The sequence below is a fragment of the Eulemur rufifrons genome, chromosome 1 (genome assembly GCF_041146395.1).
Source record: "Eulemur rufifrons isolate Redbay chromosome 1, OSU_ERuf_1, whole genome shotgun sequence".
NCBI lineage: Eukaryota > Metazoa > Chordata > Mammalia > Primates > Lemuridae > Eulemur > Eulemur rufifrons.
Genome location: NC_090983.1, coordinates 55,953,388 through 55,973,187, shown reverse-complemented (window position 1 = coordinate 55,973,187; position 19,800 = coordinate 55,953,388). Strand labels below are relative to the sequence as shown.

At 38.2% G+C, this 19,800-nt stretch overlaps 1 protein-coding gene across 1 annotated transcript in view; it reads left to right on the top strand.

Moving 5' to 3' along the window:
- MYO3B (myosin IIIB) overlaps positions 1 to 19,800 on the top strand; it is a 373,201-nt gene that overhangs the window by 287,292 nt on the left and 66,109 nt on the right. Inside the window, exons 30-31 of the mRNA XM_069471407.1 lie at positions 15,473 to 15,533; positions 16,465 to 16,561. Of these exons, the coding sequence (XP_069327508.1) occupies positions 15,473 to 15,533; positions 16,465 to 16,561 (158 nt within the window). The remainder of the gene's footprint in view (positions 1 to 15,472; positions 15,534 to 16,464; positions 16,562 to 19,800) is intronic.

Genomic DNA, 19,800 nt, shown 5'->3' with positions numbered 1-19,800 from the left:
CTGATAAGTACAATGGTGAGGATTATGCCCCTTAATTTAATTTGGCCTGCATATGGCAAAGCCCTCACAATGTGAATGTCACGTATGTGACATTCTTTAGCACAGCTAGTCTGTTGTCGTGTAAAAGGAACCCGTATGAAGGAGGCAGGAGATTGATAATGCTGGTGCAGATGTTTTTACATGGCAGCTTGTAACACACCCCCAGAGAAACTGCTTCATTGTGGGCTACTTCAATGAGGATTCAGACTCAGAGTGATGGGAACCTCTGTGACTCAGGCAGCTTGAGGAGAGCTGGCACCTCACAAGAAGGGAAAATGAGTGCATATTTCTCCTGTGTGTCATCCTTGGAGCTCTGGGGCTTGGAGCCAATTGGGCTGACCTCAGAATTGATGAGCCAGAGAAACAGCCTCCCAGTCAGCAGGGATGACTGTGGGCCAGATTTTCATGTGGGCTGTGAAGTGAAGTACAGATTGCCACATATCTTGACAAACACTCTGCATGGGGGGTCATTGCAGAAATACGTGGCAGTTCTAAGACAATTGAACAGAACAAATCCTCCAGCAAATTAGCTACCACTGTGGCCAAGTTAGTACACTAACATTGGAGGACCTTGTATGGGACCAGAGGGAAAATGGCAGCATGGTGTGGGAGTGGTGGTAGGAATAGTAGCCTTTTTTCATGAAGTGCTTATGATGTGGTAGACACTCTATGTGTTATTTCATCGAGGTAGAAAAATGATGGACTTTGGTGACAGACGTGGGTTTGAATCTTAATTCAACTACTTAGAAGATATGAGATGGGCAAATTCCTTCCTCTCTCTGAACTGCAAAAAGAGAATAATTGGGAGGATTAGAGATAATCTATGAAAGGAACTAGCGTAGTTCTAGACACATAATTACTCCATAAGGGATTATGGTGAGCCATTGTTGGTCATAGTAACAGAAGTAGTAGCAATAATAGTAGTAATGTTAGTATTTAAAAGGTTTCTATAAAGCTAAACTCATATGAAGGGTCAAGACCTCTCTGACTTAGCTCTAGAATTGTAAGGTAAAATAAACATTGAGGTGTCCAACATTTTTGAAACTTCGAACTATGTTCACTCTGTTTTAACTTGAGAGACAAATTTTGTTTTCTTGTGTTTCTGGCCCTTCTCTCAGGGGTAAATCTGAGGCTGACTTTGGACCCAGTACGCACCCTTACCAACATGTCCAGGATGCCACTGGCATACCCTGAAACAACTTTCAGAGCATAGTTGATTGTTAGAGACTTCTTAGGCTTTCTAGATTTTTAATATACTAATTGGTCACATTTATTTTTGAATCCTCTTTGAAGCCAGAAACCTTATCACCAGCTGAAAGGAACTTCAAGGAAAAATCTGTTTTGAGTTATATTTTTCCTTATGGATTTGCTTATGGCTGTACATAAATATTTATCTGAACTATTTCAACAAGCCCTAAATCATCAATGATCCTTGTGCAAAGGACCCTTTTAGAAGATTTGTGTATGTCAAGAATGTCAGTAATCTCTTTATAGGACCAGATTCCAGGGACCAGAGGCCTCTTTTAAAATATTTGGAGCTGCTTGGTGGTTTTCAACATGTCTTTTGTTTTCTTGTTCTGTGTTATCTGTTCATACTGTTCCTTCTGGATAGAATTGCCTTGCAGTCCTTTCTTTACCTGTTGATATTTCACCTGTCCTTCAAGGTTTAATTCATGTGGCACCTCCCACAGGACCTTGAAGCAGACAAGGGCAGGAGAAGAGTATCGCAGGCAGGAGAAACAGAGTGGGCCATGACCCAGAGGCAGGATGGACAGGGGCCACTGTGAGGAAGCTGAGAGGTCCAGTGGGAGGAAGGCCGAAGGTGGGGTGTGAGTGGAGCGAGGCAGGGAGAACGGTTATGGGCAATAAGGCAGATGAGAGCTAGGATATGAGAGGCCTTAAAATATTTTGGACGTTATTCTATAGGCCAAAAGATATAAACCCATAGTCTTTGGGTAGAATATGGTCTGCAGAAATATTTTGTTTGGCCTACACATTGTTTTTAAATTTTCTTAATTAGTTTCCAACATATAAAAATAGAAAAATTTCATGTAACAACTCAGACATCTGATAGCTCTAGAAAAATTGGAGTATCTGGCAACAATCTGCTGGAACTGAGTAGGAGCTATCTTCTACAGATCCCTACTTGCTGGCCTGTTTAATTTATAGCCTGGCTCTGTTAGCATCTGAGTTTGATTCCTGCCCGCTGTGTGCAGGGGCACCATCCAGGTGGAGGAAATGATTTAGCTACAGACTCTGGAGCCAGACAACCTCTATTCTGGCCCAGGTTTGTGTCTAACTAGCTCAATGACCTTGAGCAAGTATGTTTCTAATAATGGTACCACCTCATGTGGCCACTGTGAGAATAAACTATAGGAAACATTTAGACAACTACCTAGCATGTAGTAAGTGGACAAACATGTTAGCTGTTCTTCCTATATCCCACATGAGATAATAAACTCTAGGGCTAAAACTGTCACTTATTTTTGTGTCACTCACAGAATCTAAAATCTAGAATCTTTGGTCATTGTCATAAAATAATTGATGAATAGATGAATATGTTCTCCTTGAATTTTTATTTCTGTGAGGTCCAAAACTAAATTTAATTAATTTTTTCTCAAGAAATGCTTGCTATTTATCTTGAGTTTGACTTGAGTGTACTAATTAATTTTTGATAAAGTAAGGAGCTGGCTTTCTCAAAAAGCCAACAATGCTAATTAAACAAGTAAAGGGAGATGCTGTTAACACTGTGCAATTTTTTCTGTAATGGGTCTACCTTCCTAACTCAAAAATAAACCCAAAGTTTGGGAAGAAGCTTAATTATGTGTTTTCTTTAGGAAGCTAAGTTATTGGCTGGTAGCTGTCTATGGTTAATATCTCAAGTTAAGGGTCAGTTGTTAAGAAACTAGGACAGAGTTAGCTTTGGCAGAAATGATGTTAGAATGCATGTTTGACTTGAGTTTTCTGACTACCACCCTCCTACACCTGCCATGCAACCCACACTTCAGTGTAATGATTTTATGTCTGGTGCCTCAAAGTTTGGCACAAGAACTAATTTTTGGTTTTCCAACCTATATATAACTGAAGTCACAACACCATCCCACTAAGGCCTTCAACGCGATCACCCGTGGACATGAACTTTTGTGGTTACATTAATCTATCCCTGAATACATTTGCTATTGACAAAGTTGCTTTGCAAAGTTGACCTGCAAGATGGGTTCACATTCTCTCTGCAAAACTTGCACATTTACAAGGCCACTTTTTATTTTATTTGGATAAACATCATCTAAAACTGAATGATATATTCAAGATTCTAAAAATTTACTCTTCAATTTTGTCAGATGGATCTTTTCTTTCTTATAAGAAATCAATTTTTTCTTTAAAAAAACTCAATCTCTCTTTAGCTCTCTCTTTTCCTTCCTTTCGTTTCTCCCTCCCTTCCTTCTTCTTCCCTCCTTCCTTGCCTGTCTTCCTTCCTTCCTTTGTCTCTCTCCTTATACAATTGATACCTATTATCTCTAAAGTTCTGGATTCTAATCTAAAAGACAATTTCAAGTAATGAAAAAATCTGGTAAGTTCTCTGATCATTTCTCCATCCCTTACTCCCCTTCCTACATTACCCATTTTGTGAGTATAGGAAATTCTAGAAATTCAGCACATTGCTGATACCTACTTTGTGTCCTCATCAAAACCTTTACTATATTCAGGCTCAGAATGAATTTCCGCCCAAAATACCTTATTGAGCCTATTGTGAAGATTCTGAGAAAATAAAATGTACTCTAGTGGAAAATAATACAGGAAACAAATTTGTGTAAAAATGAATTTAATGTAAGAGTGCTTCATTATCAACACTTAAAGAAACATAGATTATAATTCTACAGGTTGAAAGATTAACTTTGTACATTTCCACAATCTTATCAACTTTATTTTGCTTTCTTCTCTCAATCAGAAGGAAAAAATATTAGTATTTCATTTGCAAGAATATTTTATGAATGAAATGGTAGCTGGTTCCTGCCTGTAGAACACAAATATGCCAATATATTTTCCATTAGCATTACCCTAGTCACTTTAAATTAAGAATTAAATTGAGCAAATACTTGCCATAAAAGCTATTGACAGTGTTAATGCCACAATCTTTCTGTGTGCATCTTACTAACTTCTCAGACATGTCTCCTTGATGAGTAGACAAAACAGGAGGAGGGGCGAATTTGTTCTTTACAGCTGAATGGTGAGCTCAGGAAGACAGAGCTTTGCTGAAATAGAGCTCTAGTAACTGCTGTGATTGGGAAATTAGATAATAATATCTTGTTATCCCTGATATCAAGAATTCTAGTGGACTAAGATTAACACAGTCTGGAGATACAGGCAGGAGTGGCCGTCCTCACTCTGGTCCAGACCCTCCCTGGAGAGCTCTTTGTGTCAACAAGAACAGCCAGCTCTCCTGGCCGGCTCCCAGCACTCAGAGTGGGGCTATCATTTTTGTTTGCTTTGCAAATATCTTAATGGGAAGTGGTTCAACACCACCTATGGGTTAATCTGAGGGGTTCTGCTTGGCAGCTGTTAGCTCTGAGAACCACATGGCCGCTCTCCCGGGTGGAGAGAGTCAGGCTAGCTGTTAACTGCCCAGTGCCAGGTTGAGGCATCATCTTTGCTTATTGGATTTATGGACTGGCAGGAAGCACCTTGTTGACTTTTATTTTTAGTTTGTTCCTCCTGTGAGAGTAGGGATGTTATTCTCAGATCCAATCGTGCTTTTCTCTCTAAGGCAGGGCAGTTGTTTAAATTCTTTTCCCTAGCATGAGGCATCCTTTCACTTAAGCTCATTCTCATAGAATCCGAAATTTAATATTAAAAGTGGTGGTATGGTAATGGTGGAGGTGGTATTGTTGCCAGAAGAAGGATCTAGTGTGTCAGCCTGCAGGGAGGGCTAACAGTGGCAGCCACAGCCCTGTGTCTTCACCCAGGATCTAAAGAACTAAATAGATAGTGAACTTCCCTGCTCTACTGTTCCCTTAGTCTCCCCCTATCCCGCCCCTCACCCTTCCACCCCTGCTTGAACGTGGCTTTCACTTGTCTTGACCCATAGGAATGCTTCCCTGGGTGACGTGACCAACTCATGCCTTTCTGGATCTGTGTCTGCTGACATTGATGCAGATGATCTCTTTCTTTATGCTTTCCTCCTGGATTTCAGGCTGGGTTGGATAGTTTCCACAAAGCAGGTTAGGGAAGTCCCTGGAGTGATGACAAACTTGTAGACAGCTAGCTTCCAAATGCCCCATTTGTAAAAATGCAAAAAGTTTATATTTCACTGTAGATCCAGGTGAAAATGTCCAGCTACCCTCAAGAATGGTGCAGCCCTGCTTCTAAAACCTTGTTCTTTCCTGGGGGGTTTCCACACCTGTTTTTGCGGGTACCTGTGATTGACAGCAGGGACCCTGGAGTCCAGTAGACTTGATACTGTGGAGGGTAAGAACCTTATGAACCCACTTATTTTCTCAGAGCCTCAGTTTCCTCATCTTTAAATGGCAGATCAAATGGCACAAAATCTACCTCACCAAGTTGTGAAAGTTAAGTGAGATAATATATGAAAAGTACACAGCATCTTATCTGACATATAAAAAGCACTCACATATAGTAATGAGAGGAAGAATTATTCTTCTTATCTCTGAGGCATCTACCTTTCCTAATGTAATCCTTAGTATTATACACTTTTTTCCTAAAGTACTCACTTTGAAGTCTATTACTCCCAATCCTTTAAAAACAAGCCAGTGCCATATTGAGGACAATTTGAATAAAGTAAAGTAAATAATGATGATAAAAGAGTATAATATGTTGAATAAAATAAGAATTCATGAATCCACTTTGATAAAAGGAAGGCAGGAAGGAACAGGGTAAGCTCTTCCTTGCAATAAAATGTGAAATAATAAAGGTAGATGGAATGATGGAAACAGAAAATCACCACTTGGCAACTATTAAAATAATAATTGTTTGAGGTAAGAATCATGAATGGATGCTAAAACTAGTAGGTGTCAGTTTGAGAGTAATAAGCTATTTGTGTAGGCTCAGAATAAATCCCCACAGGAAACTTATTGATTGCAAAAGGACACTGGAAAAACCTGGCAGAAACCACCTTAGCCAAGTGATGAAAGTTAGCATCACCAGTCGTTGAACAAACTGACAGTTGTGCCTCCTGATGTGATGCACTGAGAAGAAGACAACCTCACTTCCGTGGATTTCCTGCCAAATATGCATAACCTGAATTTAATCATGAGGAAACAGCAGACAAACCCAAAGGGGGGAAGCTTCTACAAAATGACTGGCCTATGGCTCCAAAATGAAACACAAGGGAAGACTGAGGAACTATTCCAGACAAAAGGAGACTAAGCGAACATGACAACAGTGACAACTGAGTGTAATCTATGATCCAGGGTTTTCTTTTGGTGTAGAAGACATCATTGGCACATTTTGGCAAAATCTAAATATAATCTGGAGATTGGATAATAGTATCATATTAATTTCCTGATTTTGATCACTGTACTCTGGTCATGTAAGAGAATGCCCTTTCTTTTAAAACACACACACACACACACACACACACACACATACACACGGCCGGGCGCGGTGGCTCACGCCTGTAATCCTAGCACTCTGGGAGGCCGAGGCGGGTGGATCGCTCGAGGTCAGGAGTTCGAGACCAGCCTGAGCAAGAGTGAGACCCCGTCTCTACTAAAAATAGAAAGAAATTATCTGGCCAACTAAAAAATATATATAGAAAAAATTAGCCGGGCATGGTGGTGCATGCCTGTCGTCCCCGCTACTCGGGAGGCTGAGGCAGGAGGATCGCTTGAGCCCAGGAGTTTGAGGTTGCTGTGAGCTAGGCTGACACCACGGCACTCACTCTAGCCGGGCAACAGAGTGAGACTCTGTCTCAAAAAAAAAAATAAATAAATAAAAAATAAAAATAAAACACACACACACATTGAAATATTGAGCTATAAAGGAGTATCAGGTTTGCAACTGACTCTCAAATGGTTTAGAAAAAATTTAAGTATACTTGTATGTGTATATGTATATCAGTATGGAGAGAAAGGGAGAGACAGCAGACCAAAAAAATAGGTACAATGTTAATGGTTCGAAAGTCTGGTGAGAAATATAGAGAATTTCTTATACTATTCTTGCATCTTTTCTATAAATAATGGATGTAAATCAAAATAAAAACTTACAATAAGAAACTCAAGTCAGTGCCACTTCTTGTCCTTTAGATAGGGAAATTCATCAGCTACTTTCTCTTTAGACTCCTGATGCCTCTCTATCCACACCTAAATGTCTATCCACATCAGCATTGCCCTGCTTAATTACTGTCCTCAAGTTTTTCTGCTGTGACATTGTTGACTAGTCACCACCCACTGCATACAACCTTGTTTAGGCTTTTCATTCTTAAAAATTCCCTAAAATGCCTCTCTCTCCTCTCACATTCCCTCTCTCACCTGTCCTTGGGCCCCATCATTTAGTGCCATGCACATCATGCACTTCATTTCAGCACTTCTTGCTTCTCTTTGTTCAACCTGAACATTACTTTCAGAATTAAAGGAAAAAGACTGGGTTAAATATTATCTTTTGGGGTGCAGTGATAAAAAGAACATCTCCAAGGAACATGGATGTTGGACCTATCTTTTCCTCTGACTCACTTGGAAAAGTGATGTCACCCCTCTGCACCTCAGTTTCCCTAGTTACAGCACAAAAAGGATGTAGTATATGGTCTTTGAAGTTTCCTTTATCTCTGCAAGCCTATGCCCTGGCCTAATCCAGTCTTTAAAGTGCTAGAACTGTAAATCAAAAGTAGCTCAACCCACAAGTTACCTTAAGACCTTCCCCAAAGGAAAAGCATAGCTTCCAGAAAAGAAGCCACTCAGATACCCCATCGTTATTATTCTCCTTTGAAATTTCCATGTTTAGGGACTTGTCTTTCAGTGCAAAATCATAAACAATAAGTATAATACCTTGTTAAGTATGCATTTTATTTCTAACTTTTGACCATGTATACGTCTCCTAATTTAATCCTTTTAAAATCCTATTGTCTCTCTGAGCTCCCTTGGTTGCTGATAAAGAACTGAAGTAAGCTTCATGGGTGGCTCTCAGTTGAGTGTCCTTTTTTCCAGTAAGGCGAGCATTCTCAGCAGAATGAAGAAAAGCCTTCTGCTCCTACCTTAGACTTCTACACAGTGACAGCTGCCTTCTATAAAGTAGTGAAGGAGGAAAAAGAAAATAAATGAGAATGCAAGAACTGGCAAATTAAGACAGTGTGGGCTCTCAGTTGGGGAAAAGCAATGAGGCAAACAAATATGATCAAATTTAAAGGGCTCGATGGGATTCGGGAAATTAGCATAAGTGCATAAATCTAACTACTGCTAACTTGGAGCAGTGGCAATATGAGACATTTATTAGCCTTTTTGAGCCCTTCTAATGAATTTGTCCTTGAGCCATGTTCTAAAACTTAATATAATTGTTTGTTTTAGAGCAAACACATTTCCATATATTTACGTATAACTTGTATATTTAACTCATTCAGCAAAGATACTGATTGGGATGGGATATGGTGTGTGAATTCAGAATTGTTATAAAAGTTACCAAGTATCCAAACCTAATGCGAAAAAAAAATAATACAAAAGCTATGAAGTTCATTTCTTCTTGTTTCCCTTTCTTCTCCTGCAATAATGGTGATCTTATTTCTCACTGTTATTGTTTCTCTTCTCTTGTGTTCTTTGTATTTCCTTCACATCATACATTGAAGCCCAGGAATGTTTTTCCTTTTTAGAAATCAAGAAATACCAATTATAATAATAATGAGTCGCCACCTTTCACCTTTCAAAGAGGTAAAGATTCAAAAGGCTGATAATACCCAGTGCTGGAGATATGATAGGAAATGAGTCCTTTCATACTTTTTTGGCTATGAGTATTAATTTTTGTTGCTTTTTAGAGGAAAATTTGGTGATAGAATGCAAAAGCCTTAAAATAGAAAAAAATTTTCTCACCCTTTAACTCAACAGCTTTACATATGAGATTTATCCTGTGGAAATAACTAGATGAGTACTCATAACTGTATGTACTGAATAGTTAATGATGCACTATTTATAATGTGCAAAAATTGGAAAAAAATTAAAATATCCAAAAATAAGAGATAATTAAGCCACTTATGATAATCACTCAATAGAATACTGTATAGCCATAAATATGATGATATACATGTGCACTTGCATATGTGTATATCACATACTCACAAATATGTGGAAGAATGCTCATAATTACCAAAGATAGGTTAAATGGTAAATATAGCATGAACCATTATTTTTAAAAATGTGTTTTATATGTATAGAAAAGTATCCAAAAAGATATACACAAGATATTAGCTAATTATATCTGAGTGTGGGCATTTTCCCTGATGTTTATTTTCTTCTTCTTGAATATCTGTATTTTATACAGTACCACAGTGAATATACATTATTTTTAACCATACAAAATAATTTTTAATTAGAAAAAGGGGAAAAAAGGCAACATTTTGCAACCTGTTCTTTTAGTCATTTACTTTGGGGAGAATGGTAGATATTACTATATTTTCACTGATTAATGGTTAGTAAATATTCAGACAACTTGGGAATTTAGAGCATTTTTATCATGCTCTTTAGAGCTGAAAGATAAAGAAGAAGAAAAGACAAATGAGCACAGCAATAGCTAGAGCTCTGATATCTCAAAAGCCTAGTGGCTTATGGTACTTGCTCTTGTTTGGTCTCCTGCCTTGATCAAAATTTGATAAAACTCACCTTCAGTAGGTGGTTTGCAGGTACTTTTAATTGGTCAGGAGGTAACACCAGACAAATCAGTTACACACCAAATTTTCGGTATGTTTATGCTCAATATATTGTGTGAATATGCCAGGGAGCCTCCAACTCTGCCTAGAGTGGAAGTGGGTAGGGTGGGAGTCGGGACAGGAAAGGCTTTTCAGAGGAGCTGACACCTAAGCTAAAGGGTAAGAATGCAATGGCCAGGTGGGCAAGAGAGGAGACAGCATTCAGAACCGTGGAAATAGGAATACAACCCTGGGAGATTTCAGGGGTGTTTGACAAATGCTTATTTATTGTGGTGGAAGTGGTAGTGAATAGAAAACAGAAACATTCTAGAAATCCTAGCTTTCCAGTTTTTGTAATAAAAGATAAATTAACATATACATTTTGGATGCCTTTGAATTTAACACAGAATGATACACAATAGCACATAACAGATAATTTGTGTTCTTAAGACATTTTGATACCTTCCACTCCTCTGTGCCTTCAAAGCTATTTAAATAACTGCACAAAGTAAGAAGAATATGCAGTTACACCTGGGTGATGCAAACCAGGGAAGAGTAGATGCATAGTGACAATGTTGGGGGATTCAGATCTAGTTGTTGTTCTACATTTATGTCCTCAAGCCTTAGAATGTTCAGATGCCATACAAGAACTAAATAAGAATGCTTGAGTTACCAGTTGTGATTCGACCTATGGCCAGTTCCTGTGGAAATCCTGTTAGCACTCAAGTCAGCATGGAATGTTTAACAAAGGACATTGTCTTCTTCTCTGATGTCATTACTTAAATGTCTTAATTTACCTTCATAACTTGAATTATTGAAATCATTTCTGAAGATGTTTATGTTTTCTATTATCTCTCATGGTACTAACATCCATAAAGAAAGTTATATGACTTGTTTACCTGAAACTTGCCTACCTCAAGATTCTTTGGGGGGCCCTACTGTGTTAAAATATCCTTGTCTGAGCATATCTTCTGCAGGGCGGTTTGGCTGCTGCTTCTTGGGAACAAGAAGTTGACCTCTTTTTGTTAAGAGCTCTGTGTACAAAACATTTTTGTACAAAGTAATCAAAGAAGCAGAAACAAATTTACTTGGTTATGCTGATTAGCCTTTCTTCTACGGCTACCAAGTGAGACACAAGTTTATGGGAAAAATACTCCCAAATTTAGAGACAGCAGGAAGCTAGCAAAAAATCAACCAACAACGAATTAGCTGTAACCTATCCTGTTTTGAAATTAGAATATGCTTTCAAGTGTGAACGACTAGTGAATTTCTCAGTTTGTCTAGAAGCCATTCTAAATTATAATTGATAAAAGATAAGGCATAATCTTGAAAACTTTATCAAAATTAATAAAAAGTGCACAAAGAAACTAATTTAAGTTTAGAAAATGGAGAATCAGAGGGTAGCCAGTGTGTCTCAACCCCCATGCAAGAAAAAAGTTACTGATTCTAATCCTAAAGTAGAAAAAGGCCAGTTTTGAGACAAACTTGATTGATCAGCTATGTCCGCAAAGAGCACCCTGCTTCCTTTGCTCTAATTCTAATGTGTAATTTGGTCTCCAGAGTATATCAGCCAACTAGTGAGGGGAAGAGTATCATCCGGATTATACCATCCATTGTAAAATCATACACTGGCATTCTGCTTTTCAAATATGACTCTTCTGAGTTTGGTTAGTGCAACTCAGCTCTCCAAAAAATCATCACCCCTCAATGAACTGACAAATTGAATTTTGGAGCCTGTGAAGCTGAGGCCCAGTCCCTGGACCACGGTGACTTCACCTAGTGCCGCCAGCGCAGCATGACAGAGCCAGCTGGCCTCGTGTAACTGTGCTGCAGAAGAAGGGGGATGCTGGGCATTCTCAGCAGCCCGCTACTCGGGGGCCAGCCTTCACCCTGCCTCTCATCCGGTCACACTGGGACCAGGGTTTAAGAAGAGGGAATTAGACGAGAGTTTTGTTTGGGGGCTTTTTCAGGACAGATGCCCAGCAGAAGGGTTCTCAATGGTGACTGAGAGTTCCGTCTCCCCTAGACCCACAGTTCAATGAACTGACTTCAGTGAAGCAGCCGAGTCCTGGAGGCAATCTGTTTGAGACTTTAGTTATGCTTCCAAGAGGCCAGTGGAGCCCTAGGAATATGCAGCGAATTATACAAAGAGAGAAAACTACCTCCTATTTATTCACCACCCTTTGATAGCCAGATCATTGCTTCTGCCATTTAGCATGTGATTCCTAACAGGGGCTGATGGCAGTATTTTTTTATAAGTTTTCCTACAGATTCAAAAAACAATATCACAATTCAAAAATGAATACTTCCTTAATATCATCTAATACTAATCCATAGTCAAATTTTCCCAATTGTTCTAAGAATATCCTTTGCACATGTTTATCCAGGCCAGGATCAAATCTAGGACATTACATTAAATCAAGTTGTTATATCCCTAAATTTCTTTGAGTATAGAACAGTCCCTTTTTCTCTCATAACACAGACTTATTAAGAGATTGGGCCTATTATAAAATAACTCACCTTCTGTATTTGCCTGCTTGCTTTCTAGTGGTCTTAGCTTACCACTCTATGTGCTGTGTTTTGTGTAAACTGTTAGACAAAAGACTTGAGTAGATTCAAATTAAATGTTTTGACCAAAAGGTAAACAAAACATCCTGGGTAATTTTAAACACTTCGTGTTGCTTCACATCACAAGACAATGCTGTCCTGGCATTAGTGGTGCTAATACTGAGCGCTGGTTAAAATGGTGACCTTCTGATTTCTCCACTGTACACTTCTCTTCTTGTGACCTGAAGGAAGGCATCTGTATGGTGGTACTTTGGCACCGTATGTCGTGTTGCCCATCAATCATTTGTCTAATGCCTTTATCAGCAATTGATAATTCTTGCCTGAATCAATAATTTCCCTCTGGCATCTCCTTTTCAATAGTCAGCAAGTCTTATGGTGCACTGCTTACTAGTTATGATAGGAAACAAGTCATTAGCTTCTTGATCCTTAATTCCCTCATCTGTAAAAATGGGGATAAAAATAGAACCAATCCACATGGCCATTGGCAGTATTACATGAGATGACTATGTGTACATGCTTTGCCCACTGCCTGGTGGCATGTGTGCATGCGATAAATAATAAATAATAAAAAGTGTTGCCTTTTTGTTATTATTTTTCTTGTTTTGGTGGTGACGGATTGCAGAGCATTATCCACTTGCTGCCTGTCTCACGTCCCTGAGGCAAAAAACATAAAAAAAAAAAAAAGAAAACCCCAAAAAACTAATGAAATCTCTGAAAAGGAATTGAGACAGTTAGACTTTGGAAGAAAATTAACTTGTACCATTTTTTTAAAAAACAAATTGGAATTTGTTTGGAATAAAGACTGCTCAGATCACTGTTTCCCAAGATGTTTTCTAAAAACCGGTAGTTCCTCAACATGCTCCACAGGAGAAGGGTCTATTATTAAAATAATTAAAATAACGTCTAGAAAATGTTTCCCATTCTTTTCCTCTCTTGGAGTTTCATTGTGCATATTATTCGGTTAAAGGTTCTAGGAAAACCGCTCAGGAAAGAAACCTGCTTAACTTTGGTTAATCAAGGATTTTCTTATTTATTTGCCTACTTCCTCACTCCCACCACTGCCTTTTTTTTATACCAAGTAATACACATAAACATTACATTGAGATGCCTTAGGTTCTTCCAAAGGCTTGAATGAGGAGGGAATCAAACTGATGAGCCGACACCCTCTCCCTCTCTCTGCCGAGAGATGGGAAGTGTGGGAGGTTTCTGCCACTGGCCTTTGGATCCTGAAAAACCACACAAGCTAGAGAAGTTCATTTCTTTGTTGGAGCAGAAAAGGCAGAAATTGGGGACCTGGTAGTAATCCAAAGCTAAACTCTCTTCCCTGGATTTTCTCCTAGAGGACCTCAGAATCCACCCCCTATAGGTGTTTTGTAGCCACTGGGACTTGCCTAGGCTGGACAGGAGTGAGTCCCTTGGGCCAATGCATAGAGACTGAAGGGCATGGAGTGTATCATGGTTCAGAGGACGAGCAAGGATTTGGGGTCAGATGAACATGGGTCAATGTCTTAGTACTACCAGGTATTCCCCATAATACCTGAGAACATACCTTAACCTCTCTGAACCTCAGTTTCTTCCTCTGTATAATAGATACAATTAAAGTCCTTAGCTCAAATGGTTATAAAGCTATCATTAGATATTTAAAAGCATTTAAAAAATATGTACTGCTATATAAATGCTAATTAATTTAATTGTGATGCTAAGGGTATTCTTACTGATCCACGTGGCCCCATATTTTGTGGGTCCACTAGTCATTCATTTATTCATTCAACTTGTCTAATATTTATTGAGCATTTACTATGTACCAGGCACTGGGTTTGGGGTTGATATTGAGTATGAAATAAAGCAGATCCAGTCCCTGACTTCATGGAGCTTATATTCCACTGTGGGAGACATAAGATTAACAATAGACATAGAAACAAATATGTAATTATAGTCCCCTCCTCCCAGGTACTGATGTGGTATTTTTTAAATGGGCATATTGCTTATAATCTACTATAAATAGATGCATTTGGAAGGTAATATCCACAAAAAGATATATTGAAATGAATTTGTCAGTTTATGTAAAGAATAAGATTATTAACGTAGAGCTGGAAGAGATCTTAGGAATAATTTATCTCAATCCCCTCATTTTATTTATGAAGAAAACTAGAACCCAGAATATTATAGAAATTAAGCCACAGTGTGTTTGGTGTGTGTGCATGTGTGCATGTGTGATCGTGGATATTGGGGCAGGAATCGGAACACAGATTTCCCTTTTCTAGCCAGTGCTTTCCTCTCTGCTGGGTTCCATCTGAAACGCATTATAAAGGCGGCTCCTATTTTAACCATGTGTTATAATCACACTTTTATACAGTGTGTTCCAATTACTAGAAATTAGGGACCCAGCACAATTGATTTTTCCAAACTTTGTTTCATGAAACAATATTTTACTAGATGTTAATAGGTTATCACTTTAAGCTTCTTGGTCAAATTACTTTTGGACACGGGAATCTTCACTGTATCTCCACTTTAGAGATCTATAAATGTTTATTGTGATTGTAAAAGATTATTCCTATAATCTTTTAAGGAAACCTCTGAAACTATATACAACCCAGAATTTCCCAAACTTATTTGACTATAGAATCCATTTTAAATTCTGTAACCTTGAATGTGATTAATGTCCTGTGCAAAAAGTATAGCCTCAGCATTGACTTGATTGGCTTCTTGGTAAAGTTTGTGGAAGCCTAATAGTGCTCACTAAACCAAATTCAATCACACAACTTTAAAAAGGGCAGTTCCTGGATCTTAGGAACTCAGGCAGACTGTGGATGTGTAGTAACGTGTAGGAGCAACACCTACTGGGATACAATACCTTAAGTTGACCGTGTTTTTTTAACTGAGGACTGGAATGGGAAACAATGAAAGCTTAAAGGGTATGTTCTGATACATCTTTGAAAAAAAACAACCCTCTTTAAGTTTTTTAAAAAATTATTATTTTCATGCCTTTTAAAAATTATTATTATTGTTGTTATTTTTTAGGCATTCACAAGCCCAGAGTTCTCCAAAGGGGTGTGATATCTTCACAGGACATGCAAAGAAGGTAGCTGGACATCTTGATTCCAAGTAACTGTGTCTCCTTCCTTCATACTCATCCTAGTCCATGGGCATGAAGCCTGTCTGTGCCTGCTTGGTTGGGCCATCCAAACCTGAAACTGTTAGTGATATTTTGAAGTCTTTGAGACAAAAGCCCAGCTTGCTAAAGAGCTTTGGTTCAGTAGAGAGACAGGGAGGTACAGTGGAGAGAGAATCAAAAGCCTGGAAATTTGCTGCTGAGAATAAATGTTAGCTGCTCCCCGAGGTGATTTGTCTGTGCACTCCACTCTCTACAGATGTTAGAGACTCTTTTTGAGTAAGGACCCGAGGTTCTTTGGTAGCACTTTGATATCCTGCTCGAATTCAATATGTGAAATGGAGGCGTCTCTCTGTGACTTGGAGCCCACAGCAGGCTTTGAAGTCTGATCCAATTTTTGCTGCCTACTATTTGATGTTGAAAGGATGAAATGAAGAAAATGTACAGTTTTTGCCAGTAACTCTGCTGAGCATATGTAAGATTAAAAAAACAAAATCCTTTGGATGATGTACTTAGAAATGTTAAGTAGATTAATACCTTCCTATAGGTTTTCTATTTTCTTTCTTAAGGATAAAAATTAAGTATAGGTGAAAATCAGTGCATAGATGTTTTTATACTCTGGACTATAATTAATTTAAGAGGGGGCTGGGTTGACTTACTGAGAGGAAGAAATAAATGAATGAAGCAAAAGGTATTGAGACTTTGCTTCTAATTGCCCCAAGGAGAGGACCTCCACTCAGTTCTATACAAGATGGGAGCGACGTACAAATGATTCCAATATACTTAGCCTCTTCCCCTTACAGTCGGGGTTAAGGGTCCCTTAGCTAAATGGAGACCCGTGTCCTTAAGGCTCTTTATCAGAGGATAAGAATAATATTTCTCTTACTGGGCCTTTCTGAAGCACTCAGTTTCTGGGACTGATTTGCTGTCTACTCGGACATGCCATCCTGCTCCAGATCACCAAAGACTGGGTCCCTGGGGAGCCTCTCAAAAACCTGGTAAGGAGAACATTTTGAATTGCATGCTGCTTCTACTGTTTGCATGTTTGTATACTTTTTAGTGCATTGTTTGGACAGGACTGTCTGTCTAGAAGGCAGAACTCAGTTAGTTACATGTTAGCAAAAAGTTCAGGTTTGGGAAGCCATACAGGAGGATGTAAGATTTGTCTTAAAGGTAGGAGTTCATAATCTACCAATGCCACTTCAGTTTACCTTTCTGAGGGAAGATAATGAATAGCAGAGGCTACTCTTTTCCCTTTACTTGTAAGAACTTTAAATTAGCAAACTGTTCGAAAATTTTATTTTTTTAAAAGAAAGACAAATAGCTGACCAGCTTTTAGTGGAGCAGATCATTCAGGGTCAAAATCTAGCGTTTGATAAAGAATATGGATTTAGAGAGTAGCTCTGTCCTTTTGGCAACATGACCATTCTTTCAGCAAAAATGTAGACATCTTGTCATATGCCTTTGGGAAATGACTATTTCTGGCCCCTTTTCTAAATTCCTTGCTACAGAATATGGTAAACGTCAGTTTCAGGGTTGTGTGTAGCTATAATCAGTACTTCTGGAAGGTAAAACAGAAACATGATTGTAAGAAATATTTACAAGCCAGAAGATACTAAGGACAATGTGGACCATTCCAAGGAAAGAAACCTTTTCAACTTAAGATACTGATGTCACACTTAATGTCAACTCATCTATTTTTCTGAAATATGTAGTAATTTCTCAGGTCTCTCCACATTTCTCCTTAGCCTGTTTTTCAGTGACAAAGTAGTTCAATACAAAGTAGGAAAAGCATAATAAATGTGTTATGACCTTCAATCCATATGGAACTTAAACTCTTGGAAAGAATCAAGAAAGAATGATTCCATTAGAGCAGAACCTTTTAAATGGACATGTAGTAAATGATAAACTTGTCAAGGAAATATTTTCCTCATAGCCAGAGAGTATTCAGGAATAAGTCCACAATGAGATAGGGGTAGGAGTAGTACAAAAGAAAGGTAAATTTAGAGGAAAGATGGTAGGATGGAGCAGAATCCATTATTCAATCATTTGGTTGGTACTTTGCTCTATCCTAAGAGCCAATCTCTATCTTTTATTTGGAGTATTTAGAGCATTTACACTTAATATGATTATTGATATGTTTTAGTTTAAATCTGTCATCTTGTTGTTTTCTGTTTGTCCCTTCTAGTCTTTGTTCTCTTTTGGCATGCTGCTTTAAAATAGATGTAATTCCTGAAAAGAAAAGTTTTAAGTATGGTTGAGTAGCTACACCATATTGACAGGTTCTGGAGTCAGACATGCCTGGATTTGAATCTCTACTCTCCTATGTTAATCAAGTTACCTCAGAACCTACACATATAAAATGAAGGAAATGTAGTTCATAACTGAGAAGGTTTTACTGAGGATTAAATGAGCTAGTGTTAGTAAAGTGCATAGCATAGTGTCTGGTTCATAGCAAGGGTTCAGTAAATGTCACCTGCTGTTGTGGTTATTATTGTTATTGATATTATATAAATACAAAGGTAATCAATGAGTATGAATAACAGGTAGAGAAAGTTCTTTTTGTTACGCATTAAGTTTTGGTGGGCTAGGGTTCAGGAGGAGTAAAAGTACATTACATTTTGAATTAACAATTATTAAAGAGAAAGAGACTTGTTGGATTACATTCATCTTTCCTATTCTTTAGGAAAGTATCTCAAAAAGCCAAACTTATTAATAAGTTACACATCTGATTTGCTGTAAATGGTTCATATGCACTTTCTTCTTACTATTGTCCATTCCTTCCAGTTTAAATGATTTTCTGTTGGATCTGCCACCATCACAATTACCTCCCCTTATGCTCTTGTGAACAGCACCCTTAATGGTCTTCCCGTCTCTATTCTTCTTCTCCTTCAACTTCTCTTATGCATAGATGCCTACAGAGCTTTTCTAAAGCAAAACCCTGATAATGACATTCCCTTCCTCCATATTCTTCAGTGACTCTTCAGCATCAACTCTAACTTTCTTGGCATGAGCTTCAAGGCTTTCTCTGTTCTGGTCCTAATCTTCTTTTCTAGCTCCTAACTTCCAATAATCTCTCTTCCTCATTCTGTGCTTCAGAATATCTGAACTATTCTCTACACTTTGACCATGCCTGGTGCATTCTTTCTCTCCTCTGTGACTATTCATGCTGCCCCCTCTGCTCCACCTGTCCTTCCCCATTCCCTGTCAGAATCCTTACCATTCTCGAGGGTCCACAATGGCTGCCTACTCTATGACTTTTTGAACAGTACTTTTCACATCCTGCTTTGTATTATAGTTATTTTCATGCATCTAGTAGATTTTAAAATCTCTAGAGTCATGTCTTTCCATTTATGAGTTCTCTCCTCACAGCCTAAGTCCTCAGATTGAATTCTTGAGCATCTAAGGCCATGATGAAATATAACGAGAGTAATAATGAAATGAAACTCAAGTAAGTGAGTCAGAGAAAAGTTTTAAAATGTGTTTCTAGTAATCCTGGAACTAAATAAATGTCTCTTAGACAACCCCCAAAATGATATAACCTACTAGTGGAACAAATTAAAATAATCCAAGCTGTTTCATTTTGTAGTTGTTGTTTTGAACAGGGAGAGAAGGAAAGAAAGTTTAAGCAGGAAAAAGCATTATATGTAAATCAAATTTCCTTTGACCTTGGAAAGCAACAAAGATGAATTGAAGAACAAAATTTTTTCAGTTTTGTTTATGGTTTGTGTATATTATCAGTTGCAGAAACAAGGGTATATATTCTTTAAGAGACATTTTAGCAAGTTATGCCTTTATATTTAATTCTTTGACTTATTTCAACCCATATTTTGTGGAAGCCTGAATGAGAATATGGTGACTTTTTCAGTTTTTAAAAAAACACTAACATCCAACAGGTTTCCTTTTTAACTTGCAATGAGAACTAACTTTGTTGTTCTGTGTAGAGTTCTGGTGGGGTGAGTATGAGGGGCATGGAATGAATCTAAAGTTACTCAAGCTCAGCTCAGAGCAGGCATGCACAGAAGTCTATAAATGTGAGGTATGGACAAGGCTGTCTTTAGCCCCTTAATCAGAGAATATAAGAAGTGTCCCTAACTGGCCCATGTGAGCTGACACATTGATCACATATGAGAGAAAAGCACAACATGCCCAGGAAATGCATAACACGAATCACTTTGCCACTGATCTAAGCAGTTAAATTATTTGACAGGCATGTATACAGACATGATCTAGTTTT